At 41.2% G+C, this 25,462-nt stretch overlaps 1 protein-coding gene across 2 annotated transcripts in view; it reads left to right on the top strand.

Annotated features, from left to right (window-relative positions):
• Positions 1-1,459: 1,459 nt before the first annotated feature.
• npepps (aminopeptidase puromycin sensitive) overlaps positions 1,460-25,462 on the top strand; it is a 221,343-nt gene continuing 197,340 nt past the window's right edge. The window contains exon 1 of one of the 2 annotated variants that reach the window (XR_011955143.1): positions 1,460-1,794. Coding sequence is in view for 1 of the 2 variants with exons in the window: in XM_072561298.1 (XP_072417399.1) it covers positions 1,495-1,794 (300 nt within the window). In the remaining variant the exon portion in view is untranslated. The remainder of the gene's footprint in view (positions 1,795-25,462) is intronic. The other variant, XM_072561298.1, reaches the window with a different exon arrangement.

Below are 25,462 nucleotides of genomic sequence, written 5' to 3'. Positions count from 1 at the left end.
GTGAGTGGTGTTCCACAGGGCTCTATCCTTGGGCCTCTATTGTTTGTAATTTTTATTAATGACTTGGATGAGGGGATTGAAGGATGGGTCAGCAAATTTGCAGATGACACAAAGGTTGGAGGTGTCGTTGACAGTATAGAGGGCTGGTGTAGGCTGCAGCAGGACATTGACAGGATGCAGAGATGGGCTGAGAGGTGGCAGATGGAGTTCAACCTGGATAAATGCGAGGTGATGCATTTTGGAAGGTCGAATTTGAAAGCTGAGTACAGGATTAAGGATAGGATTCTTGGCAGTGTGGAGGAACAGAGGGATCTTGGGGTGCAGGTACATAGATCCCTTAAAATGGCCACCCAAGTGGACAGGGTTGTTCAGAAAGCATATGGTGCTTTGGCTTTCATTAACAGGGGTATTGAGTTTAAGAGTAGTGAGATCTTGTTGCAGCTCTAGAAAACTTTGGTTAGACCGCACTTGGAATACTGCATCCAGTTCTGGTCGCCCTATTATAAGAAAGATGTGGATGCTTTGGAGAGAGTTCAGAGGAGGTTTACCAGGATGCTGCCTGGACTGGAGGGCTTATCTTATGAGGAGAGGTTGACTGAGCTCGGACTTTTTTCATTGGAGAAAAGGAGGAGAAGAGGGGACCTAATTGAGGTATACAAGATAATGAGGCATAGATAGAGTCGATAGCCAGAGACTATTTCCCAGGGCTGAAATGACTAACACGTGGGGTCATAGTTTTAAGCTGGTTGGAGGAAAGTATAGAGGGGATGTCAGAGCCGGGTTCTTTACACAGGGAGTCGTGAGAGCATGTAATGCGTTGCCAGCAGCAGTTGTGGAGGCAGGGGCATTGGGGACATTTAAGATACTCCTGGACATGCATATGGTCACAGAAATTTAAGGGTGCATACATGAGGATCAGTGGTCAGCACAACATCGTGGGCTGAAGGGTGTGTTCTGTGCTGTACTGTTCTATGTTCTAAATCTTCCCCCCCTCACCCTAAAACTATGTCCTCGAGAGTTTTGAATTCACATACCTTAGGGAAAAGATCTCAGCTATTCACCTTTTCTATGGCCCTCTACAAGGTCAACCATGCGCCACACTATGTCTTGTATTAGCTTTCCAAGCAACCGTACCGTCTCCCTACAATCCATCTTTGCAAGTGTTTCCCCATTCAGAAAATGATACAATTTTCCTTTTAAAGCCACTGTGCCTGCCTCCCATCAGGCTCTCAGTCACCCACTAGGCCTAGGCAATGGTTTCCATGACACTCACTTCTCTCTCTCTCTCTCCTCCCCCACCCACAATCACGCGCACGTAAAGACCTGTGACGACATGCGTCGCCTTGCGGATTCTCGTGCCGCGAGTCACGTCCTCGGATGTCGAGTGTACACCGGGTGGCGCGCGCGCGCGCGCAGGGTGACGGGCGGCCGTGGGGTGGCGCGCACGCACGGACTGGCGGACGGGAGGGGGCGGTCAGTTTGTCAGCTTCATTGATGTTGTTCGGCGGCGCCACCGCGGTCCTCGCTTTCCGCCGCCTGCTCACCGCCTCGAGCTGCTGGAGAGGCCGCGTCCCTCTCATCCTTCGAGCCCGTGTCCCGACACCCGCCATCGGCAACCGAGACGGCGCATCTAGCAGGCTCCTCGGCACCCGCCCTCACTGTCCAGACAAAATGCCGGCCAAGAGACCCTTCGAGCGGCTCCCCACCGACGTGACCCCGGAGAACTACTCGCTGTGCCTGAAGCCCGACCTCATCGACTTCACTTTCGAAGGGAAGCTGGAGGCCTCTGTGGAGGTGAGAAGCAGCCTACACAAAGGATATTTTTAATTAAAAAAAACACTCCGTAATTGAGCCCTGGGCTCGTGGGTCGGGATCTACTTTTTAAAGGCCGCAAATTTACCTCAAAATAATAACCCCTGGGGCGCAGGTTTGCAGCCAATCCGGGTGCAGGCCTTCACCTGGACTTGTGATGGGGAGTGGTGCTTCTAATTCCTGATGGTGACCACTGTAACTCTGCAAAATGAAAGGAGAAGGAGGATTTGATATAGTTTTAAACCCTGATTCCTCAGTGTATAGTCATTTTACGAAGGGGGAGGCCTGAGGTTTTTTTTTCAGTAATAAATGCAAGACCTCTTTAAGCTGAAATACTGAATACGATTTGTGCAGAAAGTCCACCGCCCCGTCCCGCCCCGCCCCCCCCCCTTAAAATGCAAGGCCAGAAATTTGGAGAAAGTGTTGCATAAAATATAAGCGCGGGGGGGGGTGGGGGAAGAAGCGCACATTTTGAGAAATGTCGACTCTGTCGCTTAATATCTTTCTATGACCAGGGCGCAGGCGCCCTGTTCAGTCTGTTGCCATTGACAGCAGTAATCTTGAGTTTAATATCTTTTTAAAAAAAACTTACCATCCTAAACGCAACTGTTAAAAAAAGTTATTTTTAAAAAAGTCATCTGTGTCAGGGTACAAATTGCTTGTAGCGTTAATGATTTTATATATGAGACCATAAATCATTATCTTTTGGAATAAATGTTTTTTTCTAAAAGAAACAACTAACGTATTTCCGTGTTCACAGTATTGGATTACTGCCGATTTTTATAAACAAAAAACGATTAATGTACACTGAATAATTAGTGAATCTTAACTCGCGTTGCTCTGTCTCTTTTATTTTTGTTTCTGTTGCATTGTGTAACTTTTACTACTGATCCGGCCATTTTATCTAAATCTGCGTTCTGATCTAACGTGCTCAAAAAATTGGCAGTGTTGATCATCTCTGCGTCAAAAAGTGTGGAGCTGGAAAAGCACAGCAAGTCAGGCAGCATCCGAGCAGCAAAATGCCTGAAACGTCGACTCTCCTGTGCCTTGGATGCTGCCTGACTTGCTATGTTTTTCCAGCTTCACACTTTTTGACTTTGATTCCCCAGCATCTGCAGCCCTCACTTTCTACTTGATAGTCTCTGCACCTTGTTTGCTTAAATGATTTTGGCAATGGTTAGGTATTATCATATCTTGGTCTTCTAATTCCCTCTGTATCTTGGGATTTATGGTTTATATTTTATTTGAATTTTTTTTATTATTTGACCATTTTTATATTATCATTTATAAGTCCGGGATTTTAAGATATGCTTGGCAGTCCAGATTTTTAAAGTTATTTTTACATCATCATCCATGCTTGTAGAAAGGGCACCATGGCTTCCTTTTCGATTTTTGAGAGCCCCATTTAGAGCTTTTGATTTATTGCACTTTTTATTTTTGGTGGTGAAACTGTCTTAATTACCGTATATTTGATTTCAATCTGGGTTTCATGGCAATTACATTTTACAGAAGCCCATTTGTACACAGCATTCAGTTTCCTTCATTTGCGCTCTTCACAAAGTGTCTTGTAGAACATTGAATTTTTCAGGCACAGAAATGATTTTTAAATTGTATGGCCAGAACAATGCATTCAGCTGCCTTGGCCTGATCTCTGGAACCACCCCTCTAAATACTTTCCCATCAGGATCTGTTTTAAAAAGCCTTCTCAGCAATTAATTTTCCAACTTTTCATTCAGTTATCTGGTCTAATTTTCTCCTTAGATATTCATTTCTCCATCTCCTTTTCCTCCTCTGTGAATCATCTGTGGTCTAGTACGTCAGATTAGATTAGATTACTTACAGTGTAGAAACAGGTTCTTCGGCCCAAGTCCACACCGACCCTCCGAAGATCAACCCACCCAAACCCATTCCCCTACATTTACCCTTTCACCTAACATTACGGGCAATTTAGCATGGCCAATTCACCTAATCTGCACATTTTTGGACTGTGGGAGGAAATCGGAGCACCCGGAAGAAACCCACGTAGACACAGGGAGAATGTGCAAACTCCACACAGACAGTTGTGGTCTGTGAACAGACAGTTGAACCCGGGTCTCTGGCGCTGTGAGGCAGCAGTGCTAACCACTGAGTCACCGTGCTGCCCAAAAACTGGATCAGTTTTTGTCCAATGTGTACAGAAGGGTTTCCTGACACAGTATGTTGAAGGACTGACAAGAGGGAAGGCCACACTGGATCTGGTGCTTGGTAATGACCCAGGCCAGGTGTTTGATTTAGTTGTAGGTGAGCACTTTGGAGAGAGTGACCATAATTCAGTTACGTTTAGTTTAGCAATGGAAAGGGATAGGTACATGCCACAGGACAAGAGTTATCGATGGGGCAAGGGCAATTATAATGCGATTAGGCAAGAATTAGGATGCATAGAATGGGGTAGCAAGATGCAGGGGATGGAAATGTGGAGCGAGTTTAAGGAACAGATATTACGTGTCCTTGATGGGTATGTCCCTGTCAGACAGGGAGGAGGTGATAAGGAAAGGGAATGTGGTTTACTACAGAAATTGCATCTCTTGTTAAGCGGAAGAAAGAGGCTTATGTGTTGATGAGACAAGATGTTTCAGATGAGGTGATGAAGAGTTACAGATCAACTAGGAAGGATTTAAAGAGAGTTAAGAAGTGCATGAGCAGTCTTTAGAAAATAGAATAAAGGAGAACCCTAAAACTTTCTATAGGTATGTAAGGATTAAAAGGATGACTAGAGTAGGAACAGGGCCAGTCAAAGACGAGTGGGAAGTTGAGTGTGGACCCTGTGGAGATCAGAGAGGTGCTAAATGAACATTTCTCATTGATTTTCACTCAGGAAAGGAGAATATTGTAGAGGAGAAGAATGAGGTGCGAGATATTAGACTAGAAAGGATCAAAGTTAGTTACAAAGAGGTATTATCAATTCTAGAAGGAGTTAAAGTAGACAAGTCCACTGGGCTGGATGGGATTTATCCAAAGATTCTCTGGGAAGCTAGGGTGGAGATAGCAGAGCCTTTGGCTTTGATTTGAGTCGTCATTGTCTACAGGTTTAGTACCAGAGGACTGGAGGATTGCAAATGTTGTGCCCTTCAAGAAGGGCAGTAGAGATGACCCAGGTAATTATAGACCAGTGAGTCTTACTTCTGTTGTAGGAAAGGTTTTGGAAAGGATTATAAGAGATGAGATTTATAATCATCTAGCAAGCAACAATTTGATTTCAGATAGTCAACATGTTTTCATCAAGGGCAGGTCGTATGTCACAAACCTAATTGAGTTTTTTGAGAAGGTGATGAAGCACATAGAGTCATAGAGATGTACAGCATGGAAACAGAACCTTCGGTCCAACTCGTCCATGCCGACCAGATATCCCAACCTAATCTAGTCCCACCTGCCAGCACCCAGCCCATATCCCTCCAAACCCTTCCTATTCATATACCCATCCAAATGCCTCTTAAATGTTGCAATTGCCTCCACCACATCCTCTGGCAGCTCATTCCATACACGTACTACCCTCTGTGTGAAAAAGTTGCCTCTTAGGTCTCTTTTGTATCTTTCCCCTCTCACCCTAAACCTATGTCCTCTAGTTCTGGACTCCCCGACCCCAGGGAAAAGACTTTGTCTATTTATCCTATCCATGCCCCTCATAATTTTGTAAACCTCTATAAGGTCACCCCTCAGCCTCCGACATTCCAGGGAAAACAGCCCCAGCCTGTTCAGCCTCTCCCTGTAGTTCAGATCCTCCAAGCCTGGCAACATCCTTGTAAATCTTTTCTGAACCCTTTCAAGTTTCACAACATCTTTCCGATAGGAAGGAGACCAGAATTGCATGCAATATTCCAATAGTGGCCTAACCAATGTCCTGTACAGCCGCAACATGACCTCCCAACTCCTGTGCTCAATACTCTGACCAATAAAGCCTTCCCACGCACAAAGCCTCGTTGACTATCCTGAATCAGTCCTTGCCTTTCCAAATACATGTACATCCTGTCCCTCAGGATTCCCTCCAACAACTTGCCCACCACCGAGGTCAGGCTCATTAGTCTATAGTTCCCTGGCTTGTCTTTACCGTCCTTCTTAAACAGTGGCACCACGTTTGCCAACCTCCTGTCTTCCGGCACCTCACCTGTGACTATCCATGATACAAATATCTCAGCAAGAGGCCCAACAATCACTTCTCTAGCTTTCCACAGTGTTCTTGGGTACACCTGATCAGGTCCTGGTGATTTATCCACCTTTAACCATTTCAAGACATCCAGCACTTCCTCCTCTGTAATCGGGACATTTTGCAAGATGTCACCATCTATTTCCCTACAGTCTATATCTTCTATATCCTTTTCCACAGAAAATACTGATGCAAAATATTCATTTAGTATCTCCCCCATTTTCTGTGTCTCCACACAAAGGCCGTCTTGCTGATCTTTGAGGGGCCGTATTCTCTCCCTAGTTACCCTTTTGTCCTTTAATATTGTAGATGAGGGTAGAGCAGTTGACGTGGTACGCATGGAATTTAATAAAGCCTTTGATAAAGTTCCACATGTTAGGCTGTTGGAGAAAATGCAGAGGCATGAGATTATGGGTGATTTAGCAGTTTGGATTAAAAATTGGCTTTCTGAAAGAAGGCAGCAAGTGGTGGTTGATGGAAAATATTCAGCCTGGAGTCTGGTTACTAGTGGTGTGCCACAAGGATTTGTTTTGGGACCACTGCTGTTTGTCATTTTTATAAATGGCTTAGGCACAAGCATAGGTGGCACCAATTTGCAGATTGGTGCAGATTTGCACCAATTAATAAATTTGCAGATGAGACAAGTTTGGTGGAGTAGTGGGAGTGGACAGTTTGGAAGAACATTACAGGTTGCAAGGGGACTTGGATAAACTGCAGAATTGGCCTGAGAGGTGGCAAATGGAGTTCAATGCAGCTAAATGTGAGGTGATGCACTTTGGGAAGAATAACAGGAAGGCAGAATATTGGGTCAATGGAAAGATTCTTGGTAGTGTGGATGTACAGAGGGATCTTAGAGTCCATGTGCATAGATCCCTGAAAGTTGCCACCCAGGTGAATAATGCTGTTAAGAAGGCATGTGGTGTGTTAGGTTTCATTGGTAGAGGGATTGAGTTCCAGAGCTGCAATATCATGCTGCAACTGTCAAAACGCTAGTGCGGCCGCACTTGGAATATTGTGTACAGATTTGGTCACCATATTTCAGGAATGACGTGGAAGCATTGGAAAAGGTGCAGAGGAGAATTACCAGGATGTTGCCTGGTCTGGAGGGAAGGTCTTATGTGGAAAAGCTGAGAGATTTGGGTCTGTTCTCATTGGAAAGAAGAAGGCTAAGAGAGGATTTGATAGAGACATACAAGATGATCAGAGGATTAGATTGTGTAGACAGTGAAAGTCTTTTTCCTAGGATGATGACATCAGCGTGTACGAGGGGGCATAACTACAAATTGAGGGGTGATAGATTTAAGACAGATGTCAGAGGCAGGTTCTTTACGCAGAGAGTGGTAAGAGTGTGGAATTCCCTGCCTGCCAGTGTAGTTAACTCAGCCACATTAGGGAGATTTAAACAATCCTTGGATAAACACATGGATGACGATGGGATAATGCAGGGGGATGAACTGAGAATAGTTCACAGGTTGATGCAACATTCAGGGCCGAAGGGCCTGTTCTGTGTTGTATTGTTCTATGTTCTACATTAAAAAAGGAAACCGTATCGAAAGAGGTGGATTTGGGCAATTGCCGTCATGATCTTGATTTGCCAAACCTAATTTTTAAATTATTCTTATATTTTGGAAATAATCCAAAATCTTGTTTCTTGCTTTGCTTTAGAGTATTGCTTAGTTCTGTGTCTCATGAAAACTACCTTTTCAATCCTATCGCACTTGCTTGATTTACAATACTGTCTAGCAGTGAGAACCGACTTCACCTGCTTTATAAATGATTATAAAGTTGAAGTGTTCAATAGGAGGAATTGTAGAGTGTGGAATTCTCAAAATGGTCTCCCAATCACTGGTAGCTGCTGAAAATTCTCTTAAATTCACAGTATAAATCCTTAAGGCACACAGCAAAGGTCAATAATGCAACAACCAATGATTAGCAATAGTATTATGCATCAGGTATTGAGGTATTACAACTATTTGAAGTAGAAGTGGGGTGGGTGGTGTAGTGTGAGACAGTGGTTTGATTCCAACATTGGATAGCTGACTGCATAGAGTTTGCATGTTCTCCTCATGTCTGTGTGGGTGCCCCATGGTGTCCAGGGATGTGCGGGTCAGGTGGATTAGCCATTGGAAATAAAGTTAGAGGAATAGGGTAAGGGGCGGTGGTGAGTTTGGGTGGGATACTCTTGGGAGGGTTGGTGCAGTCTCAGTGGATTGAATGGCCTCTTTCTGCACTAAAGGGATTCTGCGTTTTTATATTTAATGTGTATGTGCAGCTATTAATATGTAATATAGAAAAGGGTTAGGAGTCCTTGATTGTACATCCCATCCTTCACACTAATGCAGGTGTTAAGAAAAGTTACTCCATGAGGAAATGCAATTCTAATTTTTAAAAGTAATTATTATTTTGTTCCAAATGTGTGCACCTGTCTAGAGCAGGTAGTAAATGGACTGAGGAGAAAGTGAGGACTGCAGATGCTGGAGATCAGAGCTGAAAATGTGTTGCTGGAAAAGCGCAGCAGGTCAGGCAGCATCCAAGGAACAGGAGAATCGACGTTTTGAGCATAAGCCCCTCTTCAGGAAGGAATCCTTCCTGAAGAAGGGCTTATGCCCGAAACGTCGATTCTCTTGTTCCTTGGATGCTGCCTGACCTGCTGCGCTTTTCCAGCAACACATTTTCAGTAAATGGACTGAGATTGGTCTAAGTTTATTCATGTCTTTGGTTATGTAAAACCTGGGGACATTTTTGCACTTGACTATTAAGAATTAGTAAACCATCAAAAGCTCAAGTATCAGCATTAAAATCATTTTATTTACTATATAATTTCTTTATTAACATTTTGTGAGAAATGTTTCCATTCAGTGCATTGAGCTAAAATCTGGTCTCTTGTCTCCAGTTTTTAATTGCTGCACGATCAGTATCTGCTGTTGCCTAGGCCCCAACCTCTCGAATGCTGGCCCTACATTTCTGTTTGTTTGTTTTTTCCTTTCAGATGCTTACAAACTATCTCTTGGAATAAACTTTTGGTTTTCTGACATAATATCTCGTGATGTGGCTTAGTGTCATTTTTTACTTTGTAGTAATCTTGAGGCATCTTGGGATATTTCATTATATTAAAGATGTTCTATGAATAGGATTAGTTGTGTATGTTTGGCCATGTAAATATAATCTAAACTATTCTGGAAAAATTACTAGATAGATGACCAAATACTATGATTGTTGCAGAAATTGTTTCCGTTTGAACCTATGAAAAAAACATTTCCTCTGTGATTATTTGATTTTTCTTGGTACCTCTGGGTACCAAACTGTACATATATTTAAAGCAGTGACACGGGCAATTTTAATGTTTAGTTTTCCATAGAACTTTGTAAGATAACTGGTGGAGTTGTTATCCTGTCCAGTGAGTAATATGGTTGAGTCCACTGCTGTCTCAATTAGGGCATGCACTGCGAGAGAAAAATATCAATGCGCTCTGACCATTCTTTCTGTATGGAGGCTATATGATAGATGGAATCAGGGCATTATTATGATGCATTCTAAAGTTGAAGGATATACAAATATTATGTCTAGTCTCCTATATGAACTTTGAGTTGTCATTGAATTTCAGTACTATTTCTAGTCTTGTTTCCCTGAGTGGGCTTTTTTCAAGTTCTCACTCGTTTGTTTGTTAAAATATGACAGTAACAAGAATTTAACAGCAAATCAAAATCCTTTTTGTAAACACTGTTCTTGCAAATGCAACTTATTTTGATGTCATATTTATTTGTAGATTCCTATTTGCACTATTTTCATTGGATTGATCTCCTAAATTCAGAGCAAATTAAGAGATTTGATCAAAGTTAACATCATGAGTGGTTTTGTTAAGTAAATTATGAGAAGTTGCTTCCAGTGGCAGAATTGGTGATTCTCAGGGCACATAGATTCAACTGGGTCAAAACTTTGGACCACCACCACCTTCCTTCCCCCCCCCCCCCCCCCCCCAATGTTTTTGGTCGCATTATCCTTCCTCACGCTCAGTCCATAAAAATGACCCTGAGCTTCCAGTTGTCTGCCACTTTAACATACCACCCTTTTTCCTGGCCAACATCTCTGTCTCAGGCTTGCTGCAGTGCTCCAGTGAAGCTCAGTGCGAGTTAGAAGAAAAGCACCTCATTTTCTGCTTAGAGACCCTGCAGCCTTCTGGACTCAATAACAATTTCAATAACTTTAGGGCTTGAGCTGTCCCATGTCCTTATCTGTACCCCAACACACCAGGCCTTGTTACCACACAGTGCTAATACACACAATCTGTGGTTAGCCAGTAACAATTCCTATTAATAGCTATTCACCACTCCTCAGCCAGATTGTTATCCACTCCTTTGATCAACTGTTCTTCTCTCTGTTTGGGCTTTGTCCCCCACCAATCATTTACTCCTTAATCCATGACACCCCATCCTATCTTTTGCATGTAAACTGACATTTTCCTAGCTACCATTAGTTTTGAGGAAGAATCACTTGACCCAAAACATTAACTCCGATTTCTCTGCACAGATACTGCCAGACCTGCTGAGTTTTTCCAGCAATTTGGTATGGTATTTTGATAGCAGTCAAGTTTACGTTTTGAGAATTGCACCGTTAAGATATTAGACGATCGCAATAATCCCAAGTGTGGAGACTTGGTCGAACTCAATAGTCAGAAAGTGACTTAGTGGAGGCAATTTAATCAGAACAAGTAACAGTGGTTACCTGCTTTGCAATTAACTTTCAAAGGAGATGTTCCTGTGTTGCCTACATCAGAGGATGGCCACCTACATTGTCTCATGTGGAAAGTATTAGGAACCCAATAACACTGGGGAGAGGTGATGAAGGCTTAGGTGCTCTAACTCTTGGTATGAATTCAATAAAGTGGATGAACTAATCGCGCAGAAAGATGTAAACAGATATGACATCGGGATTACAGAGACATGGCTGCAGGATGACCAGGGATGGGAACTTAATGTCCCAGGGTATTCAGTATTTAGGAAGGACAGGCAAAAAGGAAAAGGTAGTAGAGTGCTGGATAAAGAGGAAGTTAACACAGTAGTGAGAAAGGATATTAGCTTTGACAATTGGGGTTTGTATGGGTAGAGTTAAGAAATAGCAAGGGGAACAAAGTATGAGTGGGTGACATATATAGACCCCCAAACTGCAGTGGTGATGTTGGAAATGGCACTAAACAGGAAATTAGAGATGCATGTGATAAGGGAATGTCCATGATCATGGGTGATTTTAATCTGCATATAGATTGGGCATATCTAATTAACCACATTGTCATAGAGGAGGAATTCTGGAGTGTCAACAGGTTGGTTTTCTTGACTAATATATGGAGGAGCCAACGAGTGAGCAGACCATCTTGGGTTGGGTACTGTGTAATGAAAAGGGAATCATTTGCAATCTAGCTATGTGAGAGCCCTTGGGGATGAGCAATCATAGCATAATAGACTTTTTTAAAATCAAGATGAAGAAGAAGGTAGTTGGTTTGGAGACTGGGGTACTGAATCTTAATAAAGGAAACAATGAATATATGAGGCATGAATTGGCCTTGATAGATTGGGGTGAGTTAATTAAAGGGATGACAGTGGATAGGCAATAGCAAACGTTCCAGGAATGCCTGGTGGAACTGCAAAACAGTTTATTCCTGTCTGATACGAAAAGCAAAGTGGATAAGAGGGCCAATCCATGGTTTACAAAGGAAATAGTATCCAATTCAAGAAAGAAGCAGACAGGTTGGCCAAGAAAAATAATAGGTTAGAATTCAGCAAAAGAAGACCAAGGGATTAATTAAAAATGGGAAAGTACAGTACAAAAGTAAGCTTGCAGGAAACATAAAGATTGACACTAAACATTTCTATAGGTACGTGAAGAGAAAGAAATTGGTGAAGACAAATGTAGATCCCCTACAAACAAATAGGGGAATGTATAATATGGGACAAGGAAATGGCTGAGCAACTGAATACATACTTTTGTTGTATCTTCACAAAAGAGGACACAAATCAGATATCAGAAATGTGGGAGAATGCAAGATTTAGTGAAAGGGAAGAACTGTGGGAAATCAATTAGAGAAATGGTGCTGAGAAAATTGATGGGATTGAAGGTGGATAAATCCCCAGGACCTGATAATCTATAGCCCGGAGTACTTAAGGAAGTTGCTCTGGAAATAGTGGATGCAGTGGTGGTCATCTTCTAGGATTCTATTGACTCTAGAACAGCCCCTGTAGATTGGAGGGTACCTAATGTCACTCCAATATTCAAAAAGGGAAGTGGAGAGAAAACAGGGAATTATAGACCAGTAAGCCTAAAATCAGTAGTGGGGAAAATTCTTGAATTCATTACCAAGGACTTTACAATGGAGCATTTAGAAAGCAGTAGCAGGATGAGACTGAGTCAGCATTGATTTATGAATGGGAAATCATTCTTGACAGATCTATTGTAATTCTATGAAAATGTAACTAGCAGAGTTGACAGGGGAAACCAGTCAATCCAGTATATTTGCACTTTTTCTGAACGTGTTTGACAAAGTCCCGCATAAGAAATTATTGTGTACAATTAAAATGCATGGGATTGGGAGAAGTGTATTGAGATGCATAGAAAACTGATTGTCAGAGAGGAAATGGAGCAGGCAGTAACTAGTAGGATGCCACAGGGATTGGTGTTGGGACCCCAGCTATTCAGAATAGAGATTAATGATTTGGATGAGGGAACAAAATGTAACATCTCAAAGTTTGCACTTGATACTAAATTGAGTGGGAGGGTGAACTGTGACGAGGATGTAGAGATCCTTCAGCATGATCTAGACAGGCTGGTTGAGTGGGCAAATCGATGGCAGATGTAGTATAATTTGGATAAGTGTGTGGTAATTGACTTTGGAAGCAAAAACAAGAAGGTAGATTACTATCTGAACGGCTGTAAATTGGGAGAGAGGAGTGTGCAGCAGGACCTAGGTGTCCTGTGCATCAGTCACTGAAGGTAAGCATGCAGATGCAACAGATGGTAAAGAAGGCAAGTGGCAAAATGGCCTTCATTGTGAGAGGTTTCTAGTACAGGAGTAGGAACGTGTTGCAGTTATGCAGGGCATTCGTGAGGCCACACCTAGAATACTGTGTGCAATTTGGTCTCCTTTTCTGAGGAAGGATGCTTTTGCTCTCAAGGGAGTGCAGTGAATGTTAACCAGGTTAATTCTGGGGATGGTGGGACTGATGTACAGGGAGAGATTGACTAAGAGGAGTCCAGATGAATGAGGGGAGATTTCATAGAGACTTATAAAATTCTAACAGGCGAGACAAGGTAATGCAGAGAGGATGTTCCTGATGATAGGTGTGTGCAGAAACTGGGGTCACAGTCTGAGTAGAATGGAAATGAGACATTTCTTCACGCAAAGAATGGTGAGCGTGTGGAATTCATTACCATAGGAAGTAGTTAATGCCAACACAATGACTTTATTTAAGAGGCGGCTAGATAGAGCACTTGAGGCATGTAGGATCAAAGATTATGAGGAGAAAGCAGGGTTAGGCTATTGAGTTGGACGATCAGCCATGATTGTGATGAATGATGGTGCAGGCTCGAATGGCCTTCTCTAGCTCCTATCTTAATTGTTTGTTTCTACGAGGGAAGTGTGAAAGCGTCTATTTGCATAATTTCTTTGAAAAGTGAACTAAAGAAAGAAGTGGGAGGGTGTTATGATGTGTTTTTAAGGGGCTCGTGGTTGGAAGTTGCAGAAAAGGCTGAAGATATGGTAAATATGGACCTTGACAAGGTAGTTGGTCTGGACTAAACTTTAAAGTTGTAAGGAGATTGAGTGACAGAAATTGAAAGAATGGTTGGATCTGACAGAAATTGAAAGAATGGTTGGATCTGGCCAAGGGCCTTTTTGACCATTTTATAGGAAATCTAGTTTGACTTATTGGAGTAAATGTGACAGATATACAGTAAAACTAGATGTACAGAAGTTGTAGAGTGTTCAGAGGATGCAGAATGGAAAGAGTCTTGGGGAGATGCTTCTTGAAGTACTTAAGAATTAGTGATTTATATATCTGAATAAATATATACAATTAGAACTAAAATAATTTTAAGACCTATCCCCATCAAAACACGCAAGAGCAAAAGTTTAAAATAAGTCAAGCAGAATCTGTGGAAAGAATAACCGTTCATTTTATTGAGTCTGATATATCTTTGGAACTGATGAGAGGTGGAAAATTGATGGATTTTATGATGTTGAAAGGCGTGCTCCTGCCCACCTTTTTTCAACTGTGTACAATCAATCACTTTTTTCTTTGGGAATGAAGATTTGTGGAAGGGTTGTATTGGGCTCAAGATATTATCTTTCGCTTTCAAATGCTGCCTGACCTGTTTTTTCTCCAGCACTTCCCACTTTTATGTCACATCTCCAGCACCTGCAGTATTTTGCTTTTGTTTGAGTTCAAGTGGGATTGGGCTGGGGAGAAAGATGGATGTAAATCAATAAGTCTCAGTTATCCTTATGAAAAGGAACACTATAAATTTTACAATTTAAAAATGTACAGAGATTTGAGAGCTATTTGTTGTGCAGTATTCTGGATTTTATCGAGGTAACACTGTTCTTGCTGTTTGTGAATGCGTTTTTCATTGATTGATTTATACATTTGTATTTGTCGAGGGAAGATGTTGCATCAATGTATGTTTCACTTAATGTCATTGTGACCCTTTTTCAAACCTATTTAACCATGTATATTATCAAATTGTTGTAATTAATCCCAACTATAATTGTCTTTGAACTGCCTGCTTAGCGAAAGATTATGTATGCTGGAGAGGTGTTAGTAAATAAGTTCCTATTTTATGTTTTTGACTCTTGAACTGGAACTAAGCTTATAAGTCATAATTAAAGCGAGCATTTTCTATTTTGACTAATATTTACTTGGTTCAATAAATAATAATTGAAAGTAATAACTCACTGAGAAGTAAAGCATCCCATAAATTGGTAGGTATCAATAAGTTGGAACTAAAACACCTTGAGGGACTGGGGGTCAGATACAGGCTTTAAATTAGCCTGGACTGATAAGATAAACTCTCCCAGTTGAAATCCATGAAGACACTGAAATGTCTCTAAGAATTATTTATTCTTTGTGCTATAGACTGTCAATCACTATGTTACCTATCTATGGTTCTGGATAAATAGTCAGGATCTGGATAAATAGTATATGAATATGTTCATCCTAATCCAAGTGTGTAGGATTTTTAGGGGTTGGTGTGAATTAAACAGACTTCAACCCTGAAGGTCAAATAACTTTATAATTTAGAGAATAAAGATACTGGGGACTGCCATTTTTAACTTTAGGATAGAACTAAAGGCAAAAAGTAGAATGGTTAATCAAAGGAAAATAATCATACTGTGATTCTTCCTTAGGATGAATCGGCGCAGAACGGCTTACTTCAGCATAATTTCCTACTTATACCTCTTTCCATTTACTTTTCAATAAGAAAATAATAGTCAAGGAAAAATGCCTTTGGCCTTTGAATGTGTGACCCTTTCTAAGTTTATTATTCACTCATCTTTTCGCACAGTGACTCTAATATCTGAACAATAGATGATTTATAAGGAAGTGAAATTTTTGCTACATGTTGTGTACATTCCAACAAGAGTGAAAGGGAGGCAGCTAAACTCAAGTTATTGGATGAGTATACAACAAGAGTCTGTATGATGCATGTTGGATGAATTCTTTCAGTGCCAGTCCAAATTCAAAATATTGAGTGGAAGTGAAAGAGAAACCGTGACTGGTAAAGTGAGAATATGAAAATAGAATGGCAGGTATAACAAAAGGAACACAATTTTTATGTACAATATAGTATTCAGGGAAGTAGGTGGTGGGGTGGGCTAATTAAGAGAAAAGAACATGTGAAATTCCAGGGGGCACAAGACAAAGCTAGAATACTTAATGAACACTTTGCATTGGTGTTTATTAAGGAAAAAGGTGCTGACAAAATATCAGAAGCAACAAAAATTGATCTGAAGGTTGGACTGAAAAGGCTGACTATGATAAGAGTGGAATTTGCATCCCATATTGCTTAAAGGAAGTGGGAATGCAGTTTGTAGAATGTCTTGACGTAGTCTTCAAATCTTTGCTGTACTGGGTAAGTTCCTGAGGATAGAGAAATGTGACACCCTTGCTCGAGGAAATACATTGGGTTGTCCTAGCAACTAAAGGCTGGCCAGTTTTAAAATCACGGAGTAAAGTTTTAGAAACAATTGTGGAAGAAAAATCAATAGGCACTTCTAGAAGCTTCAGTTAAATAATGAGCTCCAGCACGAAATCCTAAATGGCAGGTCATGCTTGACTAACCTGATTGAATATCTTGAAATAAGAGAAGATGAAAGGGAAAGCAATGGATGTTGACTTTGTGGATTTTAAGAAAATTCTGAACAAAGTACTATGTAAAAGACTGGTTAGTCAGCATGGCCCTCCTTCTGTGCCTTGTGACTGTGAAGTTTTTGCACTCCACTAATTGACCTTTTGAGGTACTGTAATTCAAATGGTTTAATCTTACATATGCCTACACAATCTGTCTCATAGCTTAATCCTTACTATCACGTGTTTCAGCAATGCTTTTAATGACTACAACAGAAACATGGGCATTTGTCTGTAAATACTTTCTTATTGCACTTGGTATAGCAAATATATCTCTCAGAATGCTTTTGGAGTCAGGTCCCCAATTTATTTCCAGAACAACTGATATTTCTATTCCTAAAAGTCAAGTTTTGGTAACATGTAAATATGCAATAGTTGTAAATTTTGCAGTAACCTGTAACAGTTTATCTTCTGATTCGTCTTTTATGCTTTTTGACATCTTGAATTCAAGTTTTTAATTGAAGGCCTTAAAGTTGCTTTTTTTTTGCTGAGACCTTGTTCCTCACCTAACTTGGCAGTGTCTGCACTCTGAATATGTGTAAGGTGCACTCATCTTTTGGATCTTTCAAAGCCAATTACTGCTGAAATTCCAGCAGTTAGTTTTTTTTTGAATGAAAGCTTTATGAATAGAATTTTGAAAGCAAGCAGATAATTGTTTTTTCAATGGTTAAAAAATGTAAATATATTAATTACTATCAGGTGTAAAACAGTTCCATGTGCAAGGATCAAATGTTTTCTGCTAACCTCATGCTGGATCCAGGAATTTCTTGCAATTTCCAGCAAAGAAAAAAGATGTAAAGGAATATAGGGATAGTGTGGGGAAATAATATTGAGGTGGAATTTCAGTTATGACCCAGTTGAATAGCATAACAGGTGTGATGAACTAAATGGCTTATACCCCCCCCTATTTCCTATGTTTCCCTCAACATTGACAGGCATTAAAGATGTACCAGTGAATTAAACTAATTCCATCCACAAATTCCTGCAAGCATGTGGTCAACCCCAACAGTTCTGACAATCCTATCTCAATGGAGGTCCAAACAAAGGACACACAACTGTGTTTTTTAAACCCAGGAGCCCTTTTTTTTTGCTAAACCCTACCCTATTGTCTAATGCTAATGAAAGCTCACTGTTGTACTCCAGTGCTGCTAAATCTCACTCTGCTAACAGTATTGCTGACTAGCAATTTGAGAAGATTTGTAGCTGACTTTTTGACATTTTCCTTCCAACTGATCGTCTTGTATTTCATCTTAGAGCTCATCTTTAGCTGTAAAAAGAAAAGGGATGAAGATTAATTATTTAAAGCAATATCCATGTCACACATTATGAATCTTCCATCTGCTTTCACTTCCCAACTTCTATTGTAAATTGTTATGCTCACATTTATAGTGAAACTAAAATCCCACTTAATAAGTTTTCATAAACATGTAGGTAGAGCTTAAACTTCTACCACCTTTGAACCCTTTGCTTTACTTTGGGATCTTCTCCGATGCTCGGCTTTCCATTTTATCAATGTGTGCTTACACTTTCTGAAATGTGATGAATATATCCTAACATTTAAATGTTTTTACTAGTTCTTCATTTTCTTGACAGTGAATTTGTTTCCATGCTTTTTAAATTACTCTTTTATGACTGTCTTCTGTTTTTTTTACGATATTTTCATTTGTGTACATCGCATTTCTTTTGTTGATTGTTCATCCAGTTAGATGTTCTCTAAGTTGCTGACTTCACTTTCTGCTTCTAAGCTCTCAGTTTTAAGATTTGCATTATTGAACATGCTTGCAGTTGGTTTCTTCATTCCAATCATTTGATATATGTATGAATGATTTATTTACATGACAATTTTACTGTCAAAATCAAATGCTTTCTGCTTTGCACCAAAAATAAAGTCATATTATAAATCCAGCCTAACCCTGCATAGACATTAAACAGTCTTAAACACCCCCTATTCTTGAATTAGGGTTGAATGAAATAATTAACTATTGTGACTTATTTGAATTTTTTTCAAAGAAGTGTTCAAATAAACCTTGCATGAAAAATTCCATATACTGAACTTTCTATTATTCCTTGAGCTCTAGGCCTGACACTTTGGCTCCTTATTGATTCACTGGCTAGTGGAAAAGCTGCAGTTTGGTTTAATGATATGGGCCCCAGCTATGCCTGTCTCTTTGTTGACTACGTAGAACAGTTGATCTTCCGTAATTACACTGGCACCACTCCCCACCTCTTCCTCTGCTACATTGATGACTGCATTGGCGCCACCTCGTGCTCCCGCGAGGAGGTTGAGCAATTCATCAACTTTACCAACACATTCCACCCTGACCTTAAATTTACCTGGACCATCTCTGACACCTCCCTCCCCTTCCTGGACCTCTCCATCTCCACTAATGACGACCGACTTGACACTGACATTTTTTACAAACCCACCGACTCCCACAGCTACCTGGATTACACCTCTTCCCACCCTACCTCTTGCAAAAATGCCATCCGGTATTCCCAATTCCTCCGCCTCCGCCGGATCTGCTCCCAGGAGGACCAGTTCCACCACAGAACACACCAGATGGCCTCCTTCTTTAGAGAGCGCAAATTCCCTTCCCACGTGGTTAAAGATGCCCTCCAACGCATCTCGTCCACATCCCGCACCTCTGCCCTCAGACACCACCCCTCCAACCGTAACAAGGACAGAAAGCCCCTGGTACTCACCTTCCACCATACCAACCTTCGCATAAACCAAATCATCCGCCGACATTTCCGCCACCTCCAAACAGACCCCACCACCAGGGATATATTTCCCTCCCCACCCCTTTCCGCCTTCCGCAAAGACTGTTCCCTCCATAACTACCTGGTCAGGTCCACGCCCCCCCTACAACCCACCCTCCCATCCTGGCACTTTCCCCTGCCACCGCAGGAACTGTAAAACCTGCGCCCACATCTTCTCCCTCACCTCTATCCAAGGTCCTAAAGGAGCCTTCCACATCCATCAAAGTTTTACTTGCACATCCACTAATATCATTTCTTGTATCCATTGCTCCCGATGCAGTCTCCTCTACATTGGGGAAACTGGATGTCTCCTAGCAGAGCTCTTTAGGGAACATCTCTGGGACACCCGCACCAATCAACCACACCGCCCCGTGGCCCAACATTTCAACTCCCCCTCCCACTCTGCCGAGGACATGGAGGTCCTGGGTCTCCTTCACCGCCGCTCCCTCACCACCAGACGCCTGGAGGAAGAACACCTCATCTTCCGCCTCGGAACACTTCAACCCCAGGGTATCAATGTGGACTTCAACAGTTTCCTCATTTCCCCTTCCCCCATCTCACCCTAGTTCTAAACTTCCAGCTCAGCACTGTCCCCATGACTTGTCTGGACTTGTCCTACCTGCCTATCTCCTTTTCCACCTATCCACTCCACCCTCTCCTCCCTGACCTATCACCTTCATCGCCTCCCCCACTCACCCATTTTACTCTGTTACTTTCTCCCCACCCCCACCCTCCTCTAGCTTATCTCTCCACACTTCAGGCTCACTGCCTTTATTCCTGATGAGGGATTTTGCCCGAAACGTCGATTTCGAAGCTCCTTGGAATGCTGCCTGAACTGCTGTGCTCTTCCAGCAACACTAATCCAGTTTCTCATTGTAACTGATCTCCTTATCCCCGCTATTCCATAGTCCAAATGTGTATTCAATAAGAACAAAGAAAATTATAACACAGGAGCGGACCTTTCAGCCCTCCTGTTAAGTTTTTTTTTCCTGACGTTCCTGTACACATGATGCAACTGTAACTCACCAACTTCTGTGAACAAGCAAAATTTATTAAGCACAGTACAATACAAGCTTTGGAGGAGCCCTGAACACTCTTCGCCATGCTTGCGAAGTGTGCCCAGGGAAGCTCTCTGAACAAAGGAAACAGTCCTTCCTTTATACAAAATCTTTACGTCACAGTTAGTAATGCCCACAAGACAACCTCCAGTCACATACCACTCAAGACACAATGCAATGACGACATCACCTCCAGAAACAATCTAATGCAAATCATTCCTTTAATGGCCAGATCTGATGTGAATTGTACTTTTCTTAAACTACAGGGCGTAGTTAGAATTCCAACTATAGTGGTGTTGTTGATTTCTGAATGGGGATGAAAATATAAATAGGAGATGACGATGTAAATAGCTTTGAATGACAAGGAAATGGCCATGTAAATGGCTCTGAATAATAGGAGATGATAATGTAATTTCTTACAAACGATCTGTAAGTCAGTGGCATCCTACCCTAGAATTTCCTGCAGGTCAGCAGGGTAAGTTAACTCTTTAATATCACATTCCCTCCTTTTATCATTCCATGATAACTACCTAGGTGGCACTACCCGCTTTTCATAAGACTTTGACAGCCAGTATTTAAGCAAGCTATTGACACAGAGCATATAATGATTCTAACAACAAAAAGTACTAGTCTATGCAGTAGATAGGATCCTCCCAAATGGAAAAAATGTTCACCAGTAAAGTTTTTAAATCCACAGTCCTTAATGACCACTCCACTCCCTCCACGTTGAGTAGAAACGAGCCAGTTATCCAAAATCTCCTTCAGTAATAATACCCATACTAGCATAAAATTCACTAAAGAGGAGGAAAACAACAACAAACTGCCATTCCTAGATATCACAGTAGAGTGAACAGCCAATGGGGAATTTCAAACCAGCGTCTACAGGAAAACAACACATACGGACCAAATACCGAACTACCAAAGCAATCATCCCAACATCCACAAACTAAGCTGCATTAGAACATTATTTCAAGGAGCCACCACAGTGTAGCACAGAGGAACTACAAAGAGCAGAGGAAAATCACCTATATGGCATATTCGAATAGAATGGATACCCAATGAACATAGTCCACCAATTTCTCAGCAACAAACCCAAACAAGCAGACAAAATGCATCCAGAAACCTTAACCACTCTCCCCTACATCAAATACATCTCTGAAATAATTGCCAGACTACTCTGACCTCTTAGCATTATTGTAACCCACAAGCACACCATAACTCTATACAAACAACAAGCAAAACCAATGTCATCTATAAAATACCTTGCAAGAACTGTAACAAACACTACATTGGACAAATGGGCAGAAAACTAGCCACCAGGATGCATGAACATCAACCAGCCACAAAAAGACATGACTCACTCTTACTAGTATCCTTATCTACAGATGAGGAAGCACACCACTTTGACTGGGACAAAACATCCATCCTAGGACAAGCCAAACAGAGACAGATGAGAATTCCTCGAAGCATGGCATTTCAACTGGTACCCTATCAACAAACACATTGATTTGGGCCCCATGTACCAACCCCTGAGAAAGGACAGAAATGATGTCACCAAACCCAAGGAAACTTACTCACATAAATAGAAAGTGGGTAACTAACACCACTGCTTCACCGGAGGTTCACCGATGTTACCTATAATGGTGACAAAATGTCTGAAAATGAACCTGCCAGCTCAGCTAGCAAACTTACATCTGAACTAGTATTTTAACAAAGCAAAATTTTTAAATATCAAACACTTTCAGTATGGCATAGTTTATATCAAAACTTCCTTTTTCGACCCAAGTATTAGTACAATCTTAATTTCAGTGTTTTTTTTTGCATTCCCTCGATGAAATTACACTTATAAAAAGAGAAAACCCTCTGAGCAGACCACACAGTGCTGCAGTCCAAGCCACCCCCTCCCTCAGAAGAAAGACTCACCCAGTCGAGTGCACAGCCCAGAAACTGAGACCCTCAAAACAAAAACCCGGACAAAGCTTCCCCAGTAGTCAATGCACTTCACTGTTGGGATCCAAGTGGAGTGGCTCCACTTCCTTCCCCTTTTCCCGGTGACGCCATGTTATCCTAAAAGTACTTCTAGGGAGAGGTGCAGGGGATAAAGGCGATGACTTTAAGTAGTACCAAGTTTTGTTTCGATGTTTTTCTTTCAATTTCTAACTTTTTTTGTAAGCATTCACATTATGTTCCAGATTCTCAAACCTGGTGTTTGTAGTCTCCACACCTTTTTCTTCAGGGTCTTGACCTTCGCATGGGGGATTTCCTCTCTTAACAACTGGTCTAAGACAGGATGATAGAGACAGACACAGGAGCTATACCCTCTATCTTTTCTCCTTGCAGTCTAAGTTCTGGACCCTCAAACCTCACCACTAGAGGATTTGAACCCCCTTTTACCCGGGGTACTTGAACTCCCTTTTACCTGGGGGGACCTGAACTCCTGAATTCCCAGCAACTTATGATTCTGAAAGCGAGCTTGTTGGCATGTAAGTGTGTAAGTTACCTCAGATTTCATCACTACAGAGTCCTAGGGGACAAAGGGTTGTCTGAGTGGTAGGTTAAGGAGAGAGATCAAGATAAATCTGACCTTGTGGGCTCATCTGTGTCTCGCAATCGGTACTCAGATGATCACTTATTTAGGTCACCTGGAAACCCTGTATATGTTGGAATTCCATCACTGCCACCAAATGTTAAGTTCTTCCCCCCCCCCCCCCCCACCCGAGATTCCTGTACACTTGATGTAACTGCAACATGCCAATTTTTGTGAACAAGCAAAATTTATTAAGCACAGTGCAATACAAGCTTTGGAGAAACCCTGAACACTCTTTGCCATGCTTGCAAAGCATGTCCAGGGAAGCGCTCTGAACAAAGGAAACAGTCCTTCCTTTCCACAAAATCTTTACGTCACAGTTAGTAATGTCCACAAGACAACCTCCAGTCACTCCCTCACAGTCACATGCTACTCAAGACACAATGCAGTGACCTCATCACCTCCAGAAGCAATGTAATGCAAATCATCCCTTAATGGCCAGATCTGCTATGAATTGTATTTTTTTAACTGCAGGGAGTAGTCAGAATTCCAACTATAATGTAAAATGTAAATAGTAGGAGATGACAATATAAATGGCTCTGAATTGCAAGGAAATGGTCACGTAAAATGGCTCTGAATAATAGGAGATGACAATGTAAAATTTCTTACAATCTATCTGTAGGTCAGAGGCATACCACACTAGCCTCTGGACTTCCAATTACCTGCAGGTCAGCAGAGTAAGTTAACTCATTAATATCACACTCCAAGCCTGCACCAATCATCTATCTAAACCTGTCGCCTATTTTCTAAGGACCTGTATCCCTCTGCTCCCTGCCCATTCATGTATCTGTCTAGTTACATCTTAAATGATGCTATTGTGCCTGCCTTTACCACCTCCGCTGGTAATGCGTTCCAGGTACCCACCACCCTCTGCATAAAGTAGCTTCTACATATGTCTCTCTCAAACTTTTTTCCCTCTCACTTTGAACTTGTAACCCCCAGTAATTGAGTCCCCCACTCTGGGATGAAGTTCTTGCTATGCACTCTTTCTCTACCTCTTATGATTTTGTAGACCTAAATCAGATCTCCCCCCCCCCCCCCCCCCCCCCAACCTCTGACTTTCAATACTCCAATGACTGTATTACCAATAGTTAGAGTTGATTCTGCACTATTTCCCACATTTTGTATTCAATTGACTTCCAAATCCATTGACAACTTCGCCATTTGGGTTTATTTCTAGCATTTTATTTTCCCAAAACACATTTACATAATTTTGTATTTGTGTCTTCTAGCTTGTTGATATCTTGAATATTTACACATAATTTACTATACTTCATACCCTTCCAAGACCCAATTTTGATCCTGCCTCTGTATTCTGTTGGGGTAATTAATGCACTTAATTCTTTTTGTATAACAATAGCATGGCAAAATTAAAATTTTCTACCTTTATTGAATGTTTGTTTAAAATGAAAGATTTTCTACAAATGCACTGTTTTTACTCTTATAATCCAATAGCTTCCTCATCCACTCATTATTGAAAATATTTCCCAAATAAAATGCAGCAGTTTTAAATGAACATGAAATGCAGCCAGAACCTGATTTTGATGTTAACTTTGGCAACTTCCCAATAACTTTGTGTCCCATAAACTTTAAAGCATATTGATGCAACTTAGGCTCGCCTAAATATCTTGATGGGAAGTGGTAACAACTTCAGTTTGTTGTTTCTTTGTTTAAGTTGCAATTGCAAATATACAAAATGTAATCATTCTCTGCTAGAAAAAAATGTTACAAGAGAACCTGTTAATTTCTGTCAAAAGTAGATCAATTGTGTATTAGTCCAGGCATAGATGAAACCTGATCTTTTCTGAATTACAATTCTGTATTTGCTACATGCTGCAAAACAAAGTGCTTCCGTCAAGGAACATTTCATTTAGGAGGAGAAAGTGAGGACTGCAGATGCTGGAGATCAGAGCTGAAAATGTGTTGCTGGAAAAGCGCAGCAGGTCAGGCAGCATCCAAGGAACAGGAGAATTGCTGTTTTGGGCATAAGCCCTCATTTCATTTAATGTGGTTAAATTACTGATTGTACTTAACCTAAATCCTAATTTTATTTTCTGTAGATTCAACATGCTTTCACTTATTTTGTACATAATTTGCATGATGGGAATTATGCCTGTTAAAATGGTGTGGACTTGTTGGGCCAAAGGGCCTGTTCCCACACTGTAAGTAATCTAATCATCTAATCTCTTCAAAAAACAAGAACATAAAGAGCTGGAGCTGGCGCCTGATTTTTTTACCTCAACTCCATTGTCTTACCTAATCCACATATCTCTTGATTTCTTTGTGACTAACTAATAATCACAATGTAACAAATTCAGAGCACATTGGATTGATGATTAATTAGAGGGTGCAGATCAATATGAATATAAATGGGTTATTCTCAGTTGGCTGACTGAGATCAGTGGGATGCGACAAAGATCAGTGCTTGGGCCTCGGCTATTCATAATCCGTGCTAATGATTTAGATGGGGACTAAATACAGTGAGGTCTTATTTCTAAATTTGCTGAGACAATGATGAGATGGGGGTGATGGAAGAAAGCTTCAAGTGAATTTGAAAAGGAGAGTGAATGGGTAAGAACATGAAAGATTGACACGACATGAAGTTATCCACTTTGGTCAGTGGGGTAGAGATGGAGCTTATTTCTTTAAAGGTGAGACGTTGGAAAATGTG

This window comes from Chiloscyllium punctatum, chromosome 42 (assembly GCF_047496795.1).
Source record: "Chiloscyllium punctatum isolate Juve2018m chromosome 42, sChiPun1.3, whole genome shotgun sequence".
In the NCBI taxonomy this organism is placed as follows: Eukaryota; Metazoa; Chordata; class Chondrichthyes; order Orectolobiformes; family Hemiscylliidae; genus Chiloscyllium; species Chiloscyllium punctatum.
The sequence above is the reverse complement of the archived record's forward strand: the minus strand, read 5'-3'. Positions and strand labels throughout refer to the sequence as shown.